General features: G+C 44.6%; 1 protein-coding gene across 1 annotated transcript in view; it reads right to left on the bottom strand.

The window, feature by feature from the left end:
- The window catches only part of LOC120051135 (calcineurin-binding protein cabin-1-like), a 61137-nt gene that overhangs the window by 27575 nt on the left and 12596 nt on the right, over positions 1 to 20966 (bottom strand). Inside the window, exons 26-28 of the mRNA XM_038997834.1 lie at positions 18376 to 18564; positions 17726 to 18177; positions 14339 to 14452 (exon numbers count right to left, since the gene is read on the bottom strand). Of these exons, the coding sequence (XP_038853762.1) occupies positions 14339 to 14452; positions 17726 to 18177; positions 18376 to 18564 (755 nt within the window). The remainder of the gene's footprint in view (positions 1 to 14338; positions 14453 to 17725; positions 18178 to 18375; positions 18565 to 20966) is intronic.

Genomic DNA, 20966 nt, shown 5'->3' with positions numbered 1-20966 from the left:
AAACTGCAAATGCTTAACTGAACATTCTGAGTAGGATGTATCTGAAATGTTTTGTTCAAATGAATGTGATGGTAAATACATTATTTATTTAATACAGACAGATAGTGAGAGAGGGCAATTGAAAAGGAGAGCGGGCATGATAGTGATAATGTAATGGGACAGTAGTGATGGTCAAAAAAAAAATAATCTAAAGTTACAAATTATTTTGGACGATATTATATTCATACTTTGACTCAAAGTATCGGTAAAAAAGAAAGAAAAAAAGATATACAATGCATTCGGAAAGTATTCAGACCCCTCAACTTTTCCACATTTTGTTACCTTACAGCCTTATTCTAAAATGGATTGAATCATTTTTGCCCCTCATCAATCCTCACACAATACCCCATAATGATAAAGTGAACATGTTTAGACAATTTAGCAAATGTATTAAAAATAAAAAAACAGAAATACCTTATTTACATAAGTATTCAGACTCTTTGCCATGAGACTCGAAATTGAGCTCAGGTGCATCCTATTTCCATTGATCATACAAGAGACGTTTCTACAACTTGATTGGAGTCCACTTGTGCTAAATTCAATTGATTGGATATTATTTGGAAAGGCACAGACCTGTCCATATAAGGTCCCAAAACCGACAGTGCATGTCAGAGAAAAAACCAAGCCATGAGGTCGAAGGAATTGTCCGTAGAGCTCCGAGACAGGATTGTGTCGAGGCGCAGATCTGGGGATGGGTACAAAAACATTTCTGCAGCATTGAAGGTCCCCAAGAACACTGTGGCCTCCATCATTCATAAATGGAAGAAGTTTGGAACCGCCAAGACTCTTCCTAGAGCTGGCCGCCAGTAAAAGGCACATGACAGCCCGCTTGGAGTTTGCCAAAAGCCACCTAAAGGACTCTCAGACCATGAGAAACAAGATTCTCTGGTCTAATGAAACGAAGATTGAACTCTTTGGCCTGAATGCCCAGAGTCACATCTGGAGGAAACCAGGCCCCAGTCATCACCTGGTCAATACCATCCCTACGGGAAGCATGGTGGTGGCAGCATCATGCTGTGGGGGTGTTTTTCAGTGGCAGGGACTGGGAGACTAGTCAGGATCGAGGGAAAGATGAACGGCGCAAAGTACAGAGAATCCTTGATGAAAACCTGCTCCAGAGTGCTCAGGACCTCAGACTGGGGCAAAGGTTCACCTTCCAACAGGACAACGACCCTAAGCACACAGCCGAGACAATGCAGGAGTGGCTTCGGGACAAGTCTCTGAATGTCCTTGAGTGGCCCAGCCAGAGTCTGGACTTGAACCCTATCGAACATCTCTGGAGAGACCTGATAATAGCTGTGCAGCGACGCTCCCCATCCAACCTGACAGAACTTGAGAGGATCTACAGAGAAGAAAGGGAGAAACTCCCCAAATACAGGTGTGCCAAGCTTGTGGCGTCATACCCCAAAATACTTGAGGCTGTAATCGCTGCCAAACAAATTAATGGGTAATGGGTCTGATTACTTATGTAAATGTGATATCAGTTTTGATGATTAATGAGAGAAAAAAAACAGATTAAATACATTTTACAAAAAGGCTGTAACGTTACAAAATGTAGAAAAAGTGAAGGGGTCGGAATACTTTTCGAATGCACTGTAGAGTGAGCAATATGTTTGGAACATCAAATCGCAATTCCGAATCGCAACACATATAATAGTGAGAATCGCAATACAGCTGAGCACATAAGTATCGTGAGGTCCCTGGCAATTATCAGCCATATAGGAGGGGGTATGCTGTTTTAGGTAATCTATTAGCCAGCAAGCTCTCCATGTATTAGCATATATTATTCCAGATTTGCTATGCCAGATAAACCGATCAGTGCTGATGAGAAAAAAGTAACGGCAACAGCTAAATGCGTGCTCCTTTTACTCACGCAACACAGAGAACACTGATAATGTGCATGGGTCCTTTGCTAAATAAAAAGTTACTTTAACAGCATACCCTGTATTCTGCCCAGCTGGCAGAGGACGATGTTTAAACATTCCTTAGGACTATAGGTAATGGCATGCAAAAACCTGAATAAACTCTGGGTTGAGATAATATTACAGAGATTCAACAGGTCCTTTCGTGTATTCATTGGACACAGGGCCTGGAGGACAGGCTAAATGGGGTATTTTGGAGTGTTTCTTTGTGTGTGTAGCAGGCTCCTCCAGGGCTGACATCAGGAAACAATTAATGGGGTGAAATGGACAAACAAGCAGGAAAGAAAGAAAGAAAGGAGGTGAAGAGAAGACAAGAGGAACAAATTTGACCTAAAACTGTGGCATTTGAGCTAAAACTGTGGCGATGGGAGCCTTAGTGAGAGAATGGAAAGAGTTGCTGTAGGGAGAAATACAGTGCCTGCAGAGTCGAGGTTGTGAGTGAAGTGGCTTTATAGTGACTCCAGGCAGATCAGATCCCTCCAGGCAGGCAGGCAGGGAGGCAGCCTCATTAGCACTGTGTTCTGTCTGGGTTTAGGTGGGTTCAGGGAACCACAGAAAGCAGCACATCAAACACACATTGACTTGTTAAAGACATGGTCCGGAAGTTTGGCAACTACTAAGTATTTTTTAAACCTCCCGCTTTGGGCTGGATGTGTCAATGTATAATTCATACATGCATAACTTAGGAGCTGAATTACTGTCTTAGTCTCAATTAGTCATAAAATCCCTAGTATGAAAGCCACAGTTTTTCTGGAAGATGTACTGCATCACTTTCCCTACATTTTCCCCTACGTGGGTCAGCCCCCTGTTAATTTGAGTTCAACCAATGAGCTTTAGCCCCTCACCATTTGAGTGACGGCTAACAAGATGCACATCATGCACACAGCAGAGCGAGAGAGCGCAATGACGTGGTGCACAGATGTGGCGCAGTACACAATTTTCAGGGACCACTTTTGGCTTGTGTTTGCTACTTTCAGAACTACTGGCTAAAAAGTCTACAAAAGTACTGGATAATCTCTTTAATGTCAATATCTCTGAAGGACTGCTAAGTCCTCAGATCCCTACGAGTATCACAGGCAACGATCAATCAAATCTAAATACAGATATGTTATAATGTGACAGCATATGTTATGTTGTTACAGTGCATGACGACCAAACAACCCAGTGCACACATCATCCTGGGGCGGCAGGGTAGCCTAGTGGTTAGAGCGTTGGACTAGTAACCGAAAGGTTGCAAGTTCAAATCCCCGAGCTGACAAGGTACAAATCTGTCGTTCTGCCCCTAGACAGGCTGTCATTGAAAATGCCCCTAGACAGGCCGTCATTGAAAATAAAAATTTGTTCTTAACTGACTTGCCTAGTTAAATAAAGGTAAAATGGACAGGCAAGGTTCTATGCTCCACAGCAGAGCAGATCATGTGAGATGAGCGCAGATGGTTTCAAGTTTTATTTGTTGTATGTACAGGATATACATATACACCGTCCAACGAAACGCTTACTTGCAGGTTCCTTCTCGACAATGCAACAATAGGAACATAAAGTAAATGGCTCAGTAGAATAGAATACCATTTTAGCATAAGTACAGTACAGGGAGGCATAATTCGGTGGTCTATGTGCAATAAAAATGTAAATAACTTGGCATCGAGCAGTCTTAGTAGTGGGTGCGAGTCGGAGGAGAAACTGAGCATTTCACGATGGAACAAAACAAATGAAATGCCTTTATCAGCCTCCACAGACGCAACGAGCCCCTACACCTGGGAGCCTTTTCCTCAGCCTAACAAACAGGTCCACATTGTCTGTTGACATTTTCAGTCTTTGGAGAGAAGCCAGGCAGGAAATAAATGCTAAACAGAACATACCTATCAAATCAAATTGCATTCCTGAGTCAGTCTGCCTCATTTAGTCAAGAAGAGGCAATGAAGACCATCAATGTCAATAAACATCCTATAATAATGATCTGTCAGAACAGCCCTCTTCTACTCTGGATGCATGTAAACCATATTGAATGACCAGCCTGTGAGAACTAGAATTTTTCCTCTAGATGTCTTTACATTTTCTTTATGTTTTTCTAAAATGGTAACCAGCCAAACTTGTTTGTGCTACTTTTGATGTTGATTGATCTTCCTGGGTACAAGTGAAATAAAATATATTACAACCAGTTTCAAAAATGACATGACATATACCGCACCGCTGATTATCAAAATTATATATTTGTTTTATTCTAATGGAAGTCAAGATTTGCTCCTTATTTGTTGCTCTCTGCGGCAATTGTTTACAAGCTGTTCATGGGTAAATGTTATTGCGCTCACGGTTTGTGTGAGAGATGGATATGTGTTTACACCCCTGGCCCACGCACAGCACACGCTCTATCACAGGGAATTCAAAATGCATTATCTGATCGGGCATTAAACATCGCAACATAATAATGACTGCATCAATAATTCAGGCAGATTTGAAAGAATGTGCCTTCTGCTCATGCTTTGTCCCTGCTAGCCAACCTTAAGAAAGAAAACCAGGGAGGAAAAAAAGGAAAAGACGGCAAGACAAAGAGAGGAAAAGGAGATTCTCTCCCTATAGTGTTAGGAGGCCTGGGAGCATACAGCCTGGCCACGCCCACCAAACCCCTCCTATCAGAGGGAACCCCTCCACCCCTTCCTGCCTGGGACTCTATATCCACAATCCCACAGTATGTAGCTAATGTAGCAGGTATCCTATCAAATAACAACACCACTGTGATGCAAGATACTATATTCATCTCCATAGAGGGACCATGCTTTTCAGAGTTGTCATGATTGATTATGTTTCCTGGGGACGTTAGTTATCACTCATGTGGGTTATATTACCGTGGGTTACACGCCCCCCAATCAATTATTTCTGCAAATGTAATGATCTAAAATAGGAAAACTAATAGTCTAATTAATAACACTCAATTACTAAAACAGCCAACTTCCCCTATTGTTGAGTAATTTTGACAACAATGTGCCTTTTAGTTTCTGCGTGTTGAGTACCTCCCCTTCCTACCTAGCACAACACCAGCTCCTCTCACTCCCCTTAGCCCAGCCATAACCCATTAATCACCACTACATGCCACACCACTACATGCCTACTTTATGATGTCAGAACACATCACCTCAGGCTCAAACAAACATCTCACACCGTTAGCTCCTATCAAACCATTACACCCTGCAGAACAGCAAACCCAACAGCTGGGGGGGGGGGGGGGGGGGGGGGGGGCGTGAAATAGCAACAGGAAATGACTTTTACTACGCACTTTCATACAACCAGTTTACATGATCACTCCACCTCTCTGTATTCTTGAAAAAAGCCAGGCGTAGAGTAAACATTCATCTCCGTTGCGAGCAGGGGGCTCAACACAACTCTTACCTCCCTCTCCGCAGAAGGAGGGGGAAAAAAATTACTCAACCCCACCATGCCCCGTGAAAGTACTACACTAACTCCACAAACTGTGGAAGAACTCCACTCACATAAACAAAATAATACAATCATGTGCTCTTTCCCTAATAAAACAGACAGAGTGAGAAAAAAAATGAAAGGCGGCAAAGGAGAGACTCACCATCACCAACGAAAGCTACTCCACTTGTGTCTGCGCGTGTATTCTTTTGGATGTTTTCCTGCTGGCTGTAGCAGCACCAGCGGCCCTGGCAGCCATAGAGAAACTCACACTGAGATAGAGAGGGGTGGGCTGCATGCAGGCGCTGGGGCTGTGAAGGCTGCAGTAGACAGCAGGAGAGAAGAGCTGCGCAAGGCAGGGCTGGAGAAAGAGAAGGTGGAGAGGAAGAGGGCAGCAGCCTGGACGAGGGGAGCAGAAACGGTGCTGGCATCAGGGCCCAGAGACTCAGCGTGCCACTGACAGACGGGCTGACTCGCTCCTTTCTCTCTTTCAAACACTGCCATCTCAAAACAAAAACACCCACACACTCTCAAACTCCCCTGACCCCAGCCTGCTAGGTTGTTTTCCCTCCACCCTTCTCGCTCTCACTCTATAGACATCATAGTGCCCACCCCTTTAGACTGTAGCCAGCCAATCAGAGACGGGTCGACTTATTCCCGCCCATAACTGCGCACACACACACACACACACACACACACACACACACACACACACACACACACACACACACACACACACACACACACACACACACACACACACACACACACACTACGTACACAAACAGAGAAGGGAGAGAAAGCAATGAGGAGATAGAGAGCTAGCGAGAGCAGCAACAAGGAGGGGGAGAGCATGATCACACAAAAGAAAGTGAGCAACAGGAAGACACCGAGAGAGAGGAAGAGTTGGCAAGCTGAAAAAGCTGACTTAGAACAAGCAGCTGATTTGAACGGAGTAGGATGGAGCTGTGGGAGGGAGGATAGAGAAGGAGTTGAAGAAGTAAGGAAAGAGAGGAATGAGTGTATAGGCCTAGCCTGTACAGTGTCTCCTCCGGAGAAAAAAATAATTTGCAGTGGGGGAAGGGGGGTCGTGGGCGTTGGGGGATATTAAAAATACATTCTATTACAAAATGTATGAAAACAGAATTATGCTGACATCTAAAATATAATTTTTCCTCCAGAAATTGGCCAAATAACATATTGGTAAAATGATTTGTTAAAATGATTTTAACATATTGGACCGAGCATATAGCTTATGCAAGGTCCATACTATTAGGTATGCTATTAGCAATAAGCATTACTACCTGTAGCCCAACTGATGCAGCATAGTGGCTATAAATAAATAGACTGAAGCATGGGGTTGCCTATCTGCATTTACCCTATTGGGCTAATCATTAGTAGAGTCGTGGGTGAGCTGCAAAAAAAATCTGCTGGTGGGTGGAACGAAAACATTCTTTCAACGCGTGGGTCATTTTAAAAAACATTTCAAAATCAAGATTCCGTGAGTGGCAAGGCAGACATAAGGCTACCAGCCACGCATGCATTGAGAGTGTGTGGAGCTGGGAACGGTCCCTTATTTGTGTGGTGCTAAAATGTTCCAATTTGTCCACGTGCAGAGCTTATGTTCTTGTAAAAACAAGACAACAACCTGCTGACATGATGAGCTCTCCAGCAGGGAGGGTAGACAGACAGGACAGCACTGAAGAGGTGTTAGTGCTACAAAGCCAGACAGGACCTCAGAGAAAGGAACACATTAAAATAGTCAATATATTACAACATGTTCCACTGCCTTCACACTCCTCCTCCTCTACTTGCTCATACCAACTAGTTCTCCTGGTCTCAGCAGCTCCACCTACATAACTCAATGTGCCACACGATGCTAGGTAGACAAGCAAAACACACCCAACATTCCAGTACAGTACAAAAGCAAAACTGACAAAGTTACACTACAGTTTATATAAGTACTGGACTCAAGAACACATTTTTTTATAGCCACAAACACACTTAGTTAGCATCTCGGTGCAATGAAGACAAAGGTTTAAAGTGAGGGAAAAAGCCCCAAGATATATTTCAATGTTAAAAGACTAGAAAGCAATGTAATTCCTCTGAAACAGGATCCACAGTCTCTCTAAACCTATAGGTGGGACAACATCATGAGACTTCCGGCAACACTTGTGAAGCAGACCAGGCTGGGGTTTGGGGTTAGAGAAGTCAATGAGAGAAGTGAAAAATTCTACCTTAGTTGTTCATTTTCTCAAAACCTAAAGGCACAACCTAGATTCGAGCCAATGTCTTAAGTAGTTTTAAACATGTTATTACTCCAACCTCCTGAAAGAACTTTATATCGAAGGAGTGGCTTTGATTTGATGGCCTGCACATGCGCAGCTCGGCACGACTCGACCATTAGACCCGGTGACGTGTTTCTACGAGCTAGCAATGACATCGCCTACAAGTGTGATCTGGGATTTCTATTGGGAGAAGCAGTTTCTGGCCATCTTCATACTGTACTGTCTTTGCAGGATCCAGAAAGATGGCATCCATTTTGTCTGGAGCTTGCAGTAGAGTGCATGTGTGGGTGCGTAGGCGGATAAATATGTAAGCACATACAGTGCGTGTGTGTGTGGGCAACACCATGCCTGAGCAAGCACATCGTGACTCTGCAGGATCACGGAATGGAGCAGGCCAGCAGAGCCCGTTCTACGGGGTGGCAGAGCTGAGCATTGACCCCCGATAAGAGTTTGTGCCCTCCAAGTTGTTTCCCCATAAACATAACAAATAGTATATGTTTTACAATGCCTGGTCTTGCCAATGGAGCGTTGTCGGGCCTGCCAGTAGTGCAGACCGGTACAGAGGCTATGCCGGGTGTGCGCTCATGATCTGAGGGGGGAGAAGCTATATTTAGTAGTTAAAAATCCCAAAATGCATTCTGATTGGGTACTTAGCCATGCAATGTCATAAGGTACCGCCTTCATTACCTTGTTTAGGAAGCTCATTGGATCCCAACCAGGGCGGGGTCAAATTGACAGTTCTCTCACAGAGGGAATAAAAGTAGTTAACTTTTCCAGACAGCTAGTTTTGTTCACGGCGAGATTAATAATTACAGCTGGCTAATTTGCATGGATATCCGAAAAAGGCTTTGCATTACCAAGAGCAAAAAAACGGAGGACCACCATGTCGAGTGTGATGCCGAGCTCACCGAGCAAACTGCTGGCCCGACCACCGAGGTTGAGGTGCCTAGCAGCAAACGTAATACCCACCTATCCTCCACGCTGCCTGCTGACCAACAAGATGGAGAAGAGCCGGGGCCTAGCACAAATATCACGAGGGTGACATCACAACAAGCACCTGCACCTCCATTACCCCAGCCACTAGCACCTGACAACCTGTTGAATCCAACCAAAAGTGAACCAGTCGAAGCAGAGTTTATTGATTACTGCAAAGTGAAATCGCAATCACAGCCAACAACAAATGGACCCCAATCAGTATTCTTCAAAGATATGGTGGGCCTTTTTCAACAATGCCGACTGTGCTGTTGGCACTGAAACATGAATTTGGATTAACATTTGGGACATATACAGCAATGTGCGAAAATTCCTTCTCCACTCTGAAGAACGTATTCAGTGAACACAGACGCAGCATGTTACATCAACAAAAAGCACAGCTTGTCCAGCTGGCGTTTGAGAGGGACCTGACAAGTACATTTTGTCAGGAAGGAGAATGGACTCACAAATTCTCATGAGGTTCACCACAGCATGGAGGAGACTGCAACTCGTCTAAATGATAAGCTACCACCTTTATGACCCTGGCTGCCGTCACAGAATTATTAATTCATTGGTTTTCCCTCATGTAAGCCTTCTGGTTGTTTGGCTGTTTTTATGTAATGTATAGTTTAAGCCTTTGCTTTTTACTTCAATGCATCTTTTAGACCACTTTTGTGTGTTTAATTGCTATTGATATATATATCTTTGCATTATTTGATGGGTATCAGGACAATTACCAATGTAGCCTATTAGTTGTACTCTGAGGTAATGCTGAAAATGTCAGTGCATCTAAAGTTATCTTGACTGGCGGTAGCCTTCTGTCCATGGCCCTGAATCAACGGTTACGGTGTGTGCTTTCTTAATGAACGCACCTTGGGCTATCAGTCTTCGTGGGGCTTCTCTTCAACATCAGGTGCTTTCTTGTGTGCAAAATGACAGTTGGGGTTAGGGCTGTTTTTTTTTATAGATAGGCCTACATATTTAAACAATTTGTATGTAGGACCAATACCGTGTGTAACGTACTAAAACAATTGGACAAACTTTCACTCTGTTATCATTCATTTGTATTACAGTCATTGTGAGATAGTATTGACATCACTTTTACACCAGCCTATGAAAATGACACAGCCTACTTTTTCGTCCCCTCCCTGCCCTCTTCCTGTAGCGCGCGCGCGCGTTGCCCTCTTCCTGTAGCGCGCGCGCGCGTTGCCCTCTTCCTGTAGCGCGCGCGCGCGTTGCCCTCTTCCTGTAGCGCGCGCGTTGCCCTCTTCCTATAGCGCGCGCGCGCGTTGCCCTCTTCCTATAGGGCGCGCGCGCGTTGCCCTCTTCCTATAGGGCGCGCGCGCGTTGCCCTCTTCCTATAGGGCGCGCGCGCGTTGCCCTCTTCCTATAGGGCGCGCGCGCGTTGCCCTCTTCCTATAGGGCGCGCGCGTTGCCCTCTTCCTATAGGGCGCGCGCGTTGCCCTCTTCCTATAGGTGGCGCGCGTTGCCCTCTTCCTATAGGGCGCGCGCGTTGCCCTCTTCCTATAGGGCGCGCGCGTTGCCCTCTTCCTATAGGGCGCGCGCGTTGCCCTCTTCCTATAGGGCGCGCGCGTTGCCCTCTTCCTATAGGGCGCGCGCGTTGCCCTCTTCCTATAGGGCGCGCGCGTTGCCCTCTTCCTACAGGGCGCGGGTGTTGCTCTCTTCCTATAGCGCGCGGGTGTTGCTCTCTTCCTATAGCGCGCGGGTGTTGCTCTCTTCCTATAGCGCGCGGGTGTTGCTCTCTTCCTATAGCGCGCGGGTGTTGCTCTCTTCCTATAGCACGCGGGTGTTGCTCTCTTCCTATAGCACTCTTCCTATAGCACGCGGGTGTTGCTCTCTTCCTATAGCGCGCGGGTGTTGCTCTCTTCCTATAGCGCGCGGGTGTTGCTCTCTTCCTATAGCGCGCGGGTGTTGCTCTCTTCCTATAGCGCGCGGGTGTTGCTCTCTTCCTATAGCGCGCGGGTGTTGCTCTCTTCCTATAGCGCGCGGGTGTTGCTCTCTTCCTATAGCGCGCGGGTGTTGCTCTCTTCCTATAGCACGCGGGTGTTGCCCTCTTCCTATAGCACGCGGGTGTTGCCCTCTTCCTATAGCACGCGGGTGTTGCCCTCTTCCTATAGCACGCGGGTGTTGCCCTCTTCCTATAGCACGCGGGTGTTGCTCTCTTCCTATAGCACGCGGGTGTTGCCCTCTTCCTATAGCACGCGGGTGTTGCTCTCGGAATGGGCATTTATTCTATTCATGGCAGATTCAAATTAGCTACTGCCATGTAAGAAAATTCTGACTATAAAATATGCAATTAGTTAATATTTCTTAAACTCTTCCAAACAGAAAATATTGCGCACCTGGAGAAGTGGCAGCTGGGTTCCACTCATTGCGTAGTGTCACAAATTCAACAGAAATGTAGCCTATAGTTGTAATGATTGAGGTTTAAGCTATGAAGCCTATAAGAATCTTTGATAAGCTAGGGCTCTAAAGAAATACTAGTTTTGCCCCCCCTCATGGATTTAAAATTCCCCCCTCAGGACTGTCATCCTGGAGCCAGGCCTGCAGAGCAGTCAGCTCTGCACACCACTGCCTGAGGGAGCAGGCCAGAGGACTTAGGCCTTTATTTACTGCAATCATCAACATTATGTTATGAAGAGCATTACAGCAACTGTAACCTAAATATATAGGTTATATCCATTTCAAATCCATAATATTATTGTCCATCTACAGCTGTGTTTCCATTGGGGATTCCCTGTCATGGTTGATTTATTTCAGGCCTGGGCAACTCCAGTTTTCAGGTGCCTGATTGGTGTCACACTTTTGCCCCAGCCCCAGGTAACACACCTGACTCCAATAATCATCTAATCATGATCTTCAGTTAAGAACGCAATTTGTTTAAACAGCTGTGTTTTCTAATAAACCTGTTTAGTTACTACATATTCTTCGATGCACAACATTTACGATTGGTGAAACACAAGGTGATTGAGACTACATGAGAACAGTTATAAGGCTTACTACCAGTCAAACAGAGGGTGCTGCATGCCACAGTCAAAACAGCAGAATATAGGTTAGGCTACTCTTGATGGTGGCCCAGTTGATATAACACCAGCCAAACCCAGATGAAAACTAGGCCAGTGTGACCTACATTAGGCTGCATTATAGGACTGAGTGCAGTTATTCTCAACTGGGGGGGTCGTGGCGACCCAAATTTGGGTCACGGGAGGTTTTGAATGGGTCGAGGGTGTCTGAGAATTTTATTTTTTGAAATTGAAATGGAAAATACTCCAGTCTGAACTTAAACTACTAAAACCAGGTAGAAGGGTTGTAAATGAGCCTACATTTTTGAATAATTTAAAATCTGAAAACTTTCTTCAATTAGTATTGTCAATAGAGCTTATAACAGCGCTATCTAGCACAGTTGGTTGATTTTGTGTCTCAAACCAGTGAGCATACTACCATTCTTTATCAAGAATATGGGCAGCATTTATTACTGACAATGGAAAAGGTGGGGATGTAGTTATCTTGTCATATACACTGAGTGTACAAAACATTAGGGACACCTGCTCTTTCCATGACCGACTGACCAGGTGAATGCTATGACCACTGTTAAATTCACTTCAATCAGTGTAGATGAAGGGGAGGAGCATGAGTCAACATTGGCCAGCATCCCTGTGGAAAGCTTGACACCGTGTAGAGTCCATGCCCCGACGAATTGAGGCTGCTAGGAGGGCAAAAGGGGGTGCAACTCAATATTAGGAAGGTATTCTTACTGTTTTGTACACTCAGTGTAAATTGCTACATTGACTATCAATATAGCATTAAAAATAGCTTTCCAGATGGCATTTTGCCAATTTTGCAATGCAAATATTGGGTCGTGACAGACAATCTGGTCCAAATTGGGTCCCGAGGCAAAACCAGTAGTGAACGAATGATCTAGAGAAACCTTATTCAGGTGGTGTGGCCTGGCCTCCCCATTGCCCTCTTCCTATAGGGCGCGGGTGTTGCCCTCTACCTATAGCATATACAATGGTCATAGCAGCTCTGATGGACACAACTAACTGTAGTTTAACAGTACAAAGTGACTGTAGCTGAAGTCAAATTATTGACATGAAAGTGGTTCTCCCTTTTTAAAACGTCACTGTGAAAACCCAGCGCCAAATGACAGGTCCTCCTGTCAATCTCTGACTTCCTGATTAGTCTGGTAGCCTACCATCTCATGACTAATATCATCTCCCATCCAGCCATTTGGTCATTCTGTCACTGAGGAACACCAGCACAATCATTGTCCCCTCTGTCACACAGAAGGCACAGCACATATCACCACTGACAATGACTGGTCTGTCTGTCTGTCAGGCTCAGGGATCAGTGATACTGAAGGCCATGGCAGACAAGACAACAGCTGTTGAGTCACACCACTGCTGATTTTCATCTTTGACTTTTGATGACACCTGGGAAACCTGCTCCGAGTAGGCCTAGTCCCTGGCTCAACACCAGCAGTGACATTACTGATCATTTGCAAGAAAAACAAAATACAAAAAACACTGTCCAGAATGAGAAGTGCAGGGCACCCCAGGCTCACCACTGCAGCCGGGCTTTAAGAATCATTATTTGGCTAGAACTAGTATTTCAGTTTGACGTTTACTGTACCCTTTCATAAAGAGTCTGCTTGTCAGTGCCTATAACAGCTGGACTGCCAGGCAGGGCAGCAGGTTTAAATAGCTGAGAGTCCAGTTGAAGCCAGGGCCACGCTGCATGCGCCCTCCACCAGTCTGAGCATGGCCTGAGCAGGACAACCACAGTACCTATACCACCTAAATACAGTACGACCAAATCCTAACTTAACATATGCACAAGTAACTCTTCAGGCTTCAGAGTAAACATTGCCTTTGTATCAATGGGAATTTGTGGGAATGTTCAAATTGGACTTGGAGATCTCAAAATAGGATTAGGCTCAAAATGTCTTCCTGTCCTATAACAAGGCTAAAACATGTTGAAAAACCACTACATGCCCCAAACCAGTATAAAACTAATACCTGCTTCCATTTCATTCAAGTCAAAAGTAGGTAAATGACTGGCGTGTGGAAGAGACGACACACTACACAGCCACAGTAATGTCCTCGTCTCCAGACCCTCCACAGACCGCCACACATGCTTCAATTCATGACAGTGCTACCTGGGATTCCACAATTAGGCTTAAAGCAACCATACAATAACATGTAAAGAACGTATTGCATGGATAACTGGGACTAAAAAGAGTTGCAGCAAGGGGAAATAGCTCTTGGAGGACTTACAACTGATGTAATGAGAAGGTTGACACACTAAGTATGTAATTCCCAGAAGTACCCTTTTCATTTAAGTTTAAACAACTGATGCAATGTTGGAATCTCTCAGTCCTCCCTCCATTGTTTTAGCTATTAAGGGTCTCTCCTGGTGCCGAATGTTATTGCTATAAGTCGAGGAGGAAGTCTATTGGAAGACACGCCAAATTAACTCTCAGCATTTCGTTCCAATCACTGACTTCTGATTAGATTGAGTCAAATTGGGTGTAAATTCTGTAACTTACTATTGAGTTTGTAATATTCCAAAAAATAACTTCACTTTCCAAACTGTAAAACAAACTGAGAACCAGGACTGGTGCATAGTAATGTTAGCCAGGTGAGTAACAGGACCTTGATGGCAGAGCTGGCTTGGTGAACTTACATTGAACAGGTTTGTCTTGTTCCTCTCGCAGAAAAGTCCTTGTGCTGGCATGTGCTTCAGCTGTTGCCATGGGACACTGCTTCCTAGCAACACATCTCGTGCCCACCGCAGATTCTGGGAAAACATAAAACATAATCAGAAGACTGGGGATATGAAAACAGTCCCTCAAGATGCAGACCACAAACAAGACTAAAAAAGGTGAAACCGTTAGCTACATCATACCACAAGTTTTTTGAATCGCTCTTTTTCATCTGCATCATCCACTACCTAACCTCACTGTTTTGCTACCTTGTTCCCGGTCATAGCAGCTCTGATGGACACAACTAACTGTAGTTTAACAGTACAAAGTGACTGTAGCTGAAGTCAAGTTATTGACATGAAAGTGGTTCTCCCTTTTTAAAACGTCACTGTGATGTTCTGTAAAAACCCAGCGCCAAATGACAGGTCCTCCTGTCAATCTCTGACTTCCTGATTAGTCTCAAACTGTCTGTCCCAGCCAATTCATGTTTACCCTAACTGTTTCTGGGAGAACTAGAGGTTTTACTAGAGGGGGGCAGTTCACCCCCCAGCTAGAGAGGAGGGGTTCAACTTTATATTCAAGTAGATATACAGTAGTTCATCCAATAGCAACTTCTCATTTTTACATAAGGTGTGTAAAGTTGGTAATCATTTTACAAGCAGAACGGCATGATCGGGAGGAGAAGCTTCACTTCAAGTTCCAAGCGGTCAAAACCATTCGTTTTTGAGAGAAGGGTGTCACCAAAGCTGTGTTCTATTCATTAGGTACAGTACATTGCCTTCGGAAAGTATTCAGACCACTTGACTTTTCCCACACTGTTAGATTACAGCCTTATTCTAAAATCGATAGAATTGTGTGTAGATTGCTGAGCAAAAAAAGCAACACCCCATAATGACAAAGCAAAAACAGGTTTTTAGAAATGTTTTCCTAATTTATAAAAAAAATATAATAATTAAAATATCACATTTACGTAAGTATTTAGACCCTTTACTCAGTACTTTGTTGAAGCACCTATTGCAGCGATTACAGTCTCAAGTCTTCTTGGGTATGACGCTACAAGCTTGGCACACCTGTATTTGGGGAGTTTCTCCCATTCTTCTCTGCAGATCCTCTCAAGCTCTGTCAGGTTGGATGGGGAGCGTTGCTGCACAGCTATTTTCAGGTCTCTCCAGAAATGTTAGGTCGGTTTCAAGTCCGGGCTCTGTCTGAACCACTCAAGGACATTGAGACTTGTCCCGATGCCACTCCTGTGTTGTCTTCGCTGTGTGCTTAGGGTCGTTGCCCTATTGGAAGGGGAACCTTTACCCCCGCTCTGGAGCAGGTTTTCTCTGTGCTTTGCTCGATTCATCTTTGCCTGGATCCTGACTAGTCTCCCAGTCCCTGCCGCTAAAAAACATCCCCACAGCATGATGCTGCCACCAATATGCTTCACCGTAGGGATGGTGCCAGGTTTCCTCCAAACGTGAAACTTGGCATTCAGGCTAAAGACCTCAATCTTGGTTTCATCAGACCAGAGAATCTTGTTTCTCATGGTCTGAGAGTCATTTAGGTGCCTTTTGGCAAACTACAAGCGGGCTTTCATGTGCCTTTTACTGAAGAGTTGCTTCCGTCTGGCCACTCTACTGAAAAGGCGTCATTGGTGATATGCTGCAGAGATGGTTGTTCTTCTGGAAGGTCCTCCCATCTCCACAGAGGAGCTCTGTCAGAGTGACGATCGGGTTCATGGTCACCTCCCTGACCAAGGCCCTTCTCCCCCGATTGCTCAGTTTGGACCGGCAGACAGCTCTAGGAAGAGTCTTGGTGGTTCCAAACTTCTTCCATTTAAGATTGATGGAGGGCACTGTGTTCTTCTTGGGGACCTTCAATGCTGCAGACATTTTTTTGGTACCCTTCCCCAGATCTGTGCCTAGACACAATCCTGTCTCGGAGCTCTACAGGCAATTCCTTCAACGTCATGGCTTGGTTTTTGCTCTGACATGCACTGTCAACTGTGGAACCTATATAGACAGGTTTGTGCCTTTCCAAATCATGTCCAATCAATTGAATTTACCACAAGTGGACTCCAATCAAGTTGTAGAAACATCTCAAGGATGATCAATGTAAACAGGATGCACCGGAGCTCAATTTCGAGTCTCATAGCAAAAGGTCTGAATACTTATGTAAATTAGGTATTTCAGTTTTACATTTTTTTATACATTTGCAAACATTTCTAAAAACCTGTTATGTTTTGTAATTTTGGGTTATTGTGTGTAGATTGCTGAGGAATTGTTTTTATTGAATCCAGTTTAGAATAAGGCTGTAACGTAACATAATGCGGAAAAAGTCAAGGGGTCTGAAAACTTTTCTGAAAGGCACTATGTAATATCATATTTAATACAAATTCATAAAAGCGATCAGAATTTTCTGCACAGAGACAGAGCTATTCAAATTCTCATCTATCTATCCACCACACATTCCTGTTACAATACTATAACCTATACATCTAGTATTCTCTGACAAATGTATAATAACCTTAGCCTGTAATTTAAAAACACAGAGGAAGTAGGATTTGTACTGGAAAAACAAATGGGTTCATCGCTTATTAACCAAGAGGTCTACAGACGTGAACATCCACAATGCTACCACTGGTCGCTAACACTGAGCAGTAGGTAGTCACTTGACATTTTAACAGAACTCCACAGGGAATTAAATAAACAATTATGGACTTACTTTCAGGACCTATTCACTTCTTAAAGGTGTAGGCTTTGTGATTTTGAGATTCTAAATCCATTTTTGTTAAGTCTAAAACACTGGGGCAGTAAAATAAAGCAAGTTAGGGGCCCAATGAATGAATCCTCTAACAACAAGATGAACAGCACATTCTGAGGAGAGCTACATAAGTCTCAAAATGTTATTAAAAAAAACAGTAACAGTTCACTACGCTGTTATCAATGGCCAGAACTCTGCCCTGGCTATTGGCTAATCCAACTTCATTGAATTGGGACCAGCAGTCCCCATAGGATGGTCTGACTGGCAAAATGCTTACTGTAGGACGTCACGACACTACGCAGCCTTGCTGTGCCAAACCTGGCTGAGAGAGCACTGCGCTGTTGCCACCCACGCACACCTCTACCCACAGAGCCTTGTGTACAAAGCACACTCTCCTGTTTCAGCACCTTCTGTACAGTCAAATAAACCGCAGGCAAACTAGCACAATTGACAAGAGGAACTAGACTCATGGTGTCAGAGGGATTTAAAATGTCAGATTTAATGCCACTGATGATAGGTTTACAGTCTGGTATATAAATTGTTTAATTTTACTGTTTAAACATTCTGTGAATTAATGTTAGTGACCGTGCATGCTATGGGGGGAGGGTGGGCTAACTAACCTGTTGGGTCTTGCTGTTGGTGTAGAAGAAGGCCAGGCGATAGAGGCTCTTGTAGTGCTGAGGGAAGCGGCTCAGGCAGAGGAAGAGAGCACGGACACACATCTCCACCAGCATGTGGCGCTGCTCTGTCCGCTCAGCAGGGAGGGCCTTGGGCACCTCCACAACCTCTGGAGGGGGCTCGGGCCACCTCTGGTGACGGCTCTTCCCATCGCTGGCGGGAGTCTGGGGGGTGGCCTGAGGAGTGGGGGTTTGGGGGGTGACCTGAGGAGTGGACGAGGCCTTTGGTGGGGTGGATGGAACAGGCAGTGCATGAGGGCAGGGATCTATGGTCGGCTTTTGGGCATCAGCCTCAGGTACTGTCAATGAGATGGTGTCTTCTACTTCTTGGACTTGTTCTTTGTCCTCCAGCAAGATTACAGTCCCGCCCTCGTTGCTTCTTCCCCCATGTGAGCCTTGAGGAATTCAGGGTTTGAAGAGGAGCGAAATATTAACATGATCCATTCTCAATATGTCCTGTCCCCTCTAAAACACAACAGTCATTGGCTCACAATATCACTAAAGAACAACCCCATTTAGCAAATACTAAAGCTGGTGTTCGGGTAGAACAAATTTCCTTAACTGCATTTCAGGATAAAAGGAACAACACCCACCTGTGTCTTCAACTGTAGGCTGGCCCTCCTTGATGGGGGTGGTGTTCTCAGAGGAAGACGTACTGCCCTTCCCAGACTGAGACTGCAGCTTAACATGGCTACTGTCCTGGGAGCTGGCGGGGTCTGTGAAGGCATCCTGGGTGGAGTTGGAGTCAGACAGCATCACCACCACACTGTCCTGACTGCGCTCTGCCAGGGGTCAAACACAAACACAGGTCTGGCATGGGTGCCAGTCACACGCATGGACCAGCCATACCCATGGATGGGCCACTGACACCCACCTACTCCTTATCAAGGGATCAATCACAAAGCAGTTAAGGTTTTCATTCAGGAATAAAATAGGTACTTGTTTCCAAGAATGAAAAGGGGTGTGTGTGTAGCAAAGTATGTCTATTTATGCAAACATCATCAGGTTGATCAGCAGGACAGTCATTACAGTTATCGTACATACACAAAAATCTCCAGACCTTAGTCATGCTTCGAGGGAGGCCTCTACTTTTACACAGCACTCAAGCCACCTAAAAACTAGATGCCAGCATTCTTCTACATTGTGCAACCTCAGCAAGAAGCTGAAATCCTCTGCAGACAATAACCAAATTAGCAGGAGGGCAACAAAGTTCTGTGAAAGGAGCTCAGGGGACTTGTTAAAGATTCCCTGTAATTAGCTAAATGTACAAATTTAGCTGATATAGGTGTTGCAAGGACTGCCCCATAAAAAGAAAAAGTGTGGAGTAGTGACGAAGTTTGTGGAACTCATTTAGGGACACTTTTACACTGAGCAATTGTGTCCCTAAAATCGTGCATGATACTCTGTAATGTCCTGAATATAAGAGGGTCTTAAGTGCAGTACCATTCAGGGATGCCAGCCACATTGGAGACCTGGGCAGGCAGTAATCATGGTCAAGTTCTGGGGTGGCTGTTGAAGATATTGGGATATGCTTAAATAAAAAAAATTGCTTCATTCCTGATTTGACAATTAGACATATTACAGTACATGTTTCTTTTCCCCAATCACACGTCATATGCTTCAATTGAGAACAGCACAAGCCTCTACTCCCCACAATTGCTTACATATTGCTGTTACCATGATGTGCTTCAAACAGGCATCAAGCAGGAAAGGCTTGGCATCCACTGGCAAACCTGCCTGCACACGGTGGTCCATTTCTACCATCTATCTCAGAGGATGTGTGCCAATGAGGGGCCAACCACATTCGGACTGATTTGGCATTATATCATCATACTAGCGCTGACTTTGCTGATAGCTACTTTGAGGAAAAATAGTACTTATTATGTATGACGTGATTATGTAGCCATCTTAAGATGAATGCACTAACTGTATGTCGCTCTGGATGACTAAAATGTAAATATCAATTGAACACAATTGCAATGGAAAGCATAGTAATCATTGTATAACTTTTAAATGCAATCAAATAGGTTAAGATCTCTGTTGCAAACGTAAGCAACACCAAACCCAAGCCAAATAGTAACCCATAGTAGCCCATGAACCATTTAGTGGATTGTTTGTGAGGACTGGATTTGTCCAGTGGCAGCACACATCCCTTGGTATCCACATGCATATACATGACAAAGCAGGTGGCAGAAGCAAGCAGGCAGAGAGGTAGCAGGCAGGTGGGTAGGTAGGTAGGAATCTGGAAAAGGTGACAGAAAAACTGGCAACATGGGCAATATGGCTGCAGTAGTCAGACATTCAAGCTAAACAGGGCATAGGGGGGAAACAAAATACCAAAAGCTGTTTTTACAGTATATACAGATATTTTGCAAGGCTGTTTGTAATGAATGGTAAATTTATACTGAACAAAAATATAAACGCAACATGTAAAGTGTTGTTCCCATGTTTTATGAGTTGAATTAAAAAGATCCCAGACGTTTTGCAAAAACACAAAAAGCTTATTTCTGACAAATTGTGTGCACAAATGTGTTTACATCCCTGTGTGAACATTTCTCTTTTGCCAAGATAATCCATCCAACTGACAGAAGTGGCACATCAAGAAGCTGATTAAACAGCATGATCATTACACAGGTGCACCTTGTGCGGGGGACAATAAAAGACCACTCTAAAATGTGCAGTTTTGTCACACAACACAATGCCACAGATGTCTCAAGTTGAGGGAGCGTGCAATTGGCATGCACATTGGAGGAATGTCCACCAGAGCTGTTGCCAGATAATTAAATGTTAATTTCTCTACCATAAGGCACCTCCAACATTGTTTTTGATAACATGTCTAACCAGCCTCATAACCGCAGACCACGTGTAACCATGCCAGACCAGGAACTTTCGATGGCCACTGGCATGCTGGAGAAGTGTGCTCTTCACGGATTAATCCCGATTTCAACTGTACCAGTCAGATGGCAGACAGCATGTATGGCGTCGTGTGGGCGAGCGGTTTGCTGATGTCAAAGTTGTGAACAGTGCCCCATGGTGGCGGTGAGGTTATGGTATGGGCGGGCATAAGCTACAGACAACTAACACATTAACATTTTATCTATGGCAATTTGACTGCACAGAGATACCGTGAAGAGATCCTGAGGCCCAATGTTGTGCCATTCATCCTCCGCCATAACATCATGCA

Source organism: Salvelinus namaycush, chromosome 1 (assembly GCF_016432855.1).
Source record: "Salvelinus namaycush isolate Seneca chromosome 1, SaNama_1.0, whole genome shotgun sequence".
Classification (NCBI taxonomy): Eukaryota; Metazoa; Chordata; class Actinopteri; order Salmoniformes; family Salmonidae; genus Salvelinus; species Salvelinus namaycush.
The sequence above is the reverse complement of the archived record's forward strand: the minus strand, read 5'-3'. Positions and strand labels throughout refer to the sequence as shown.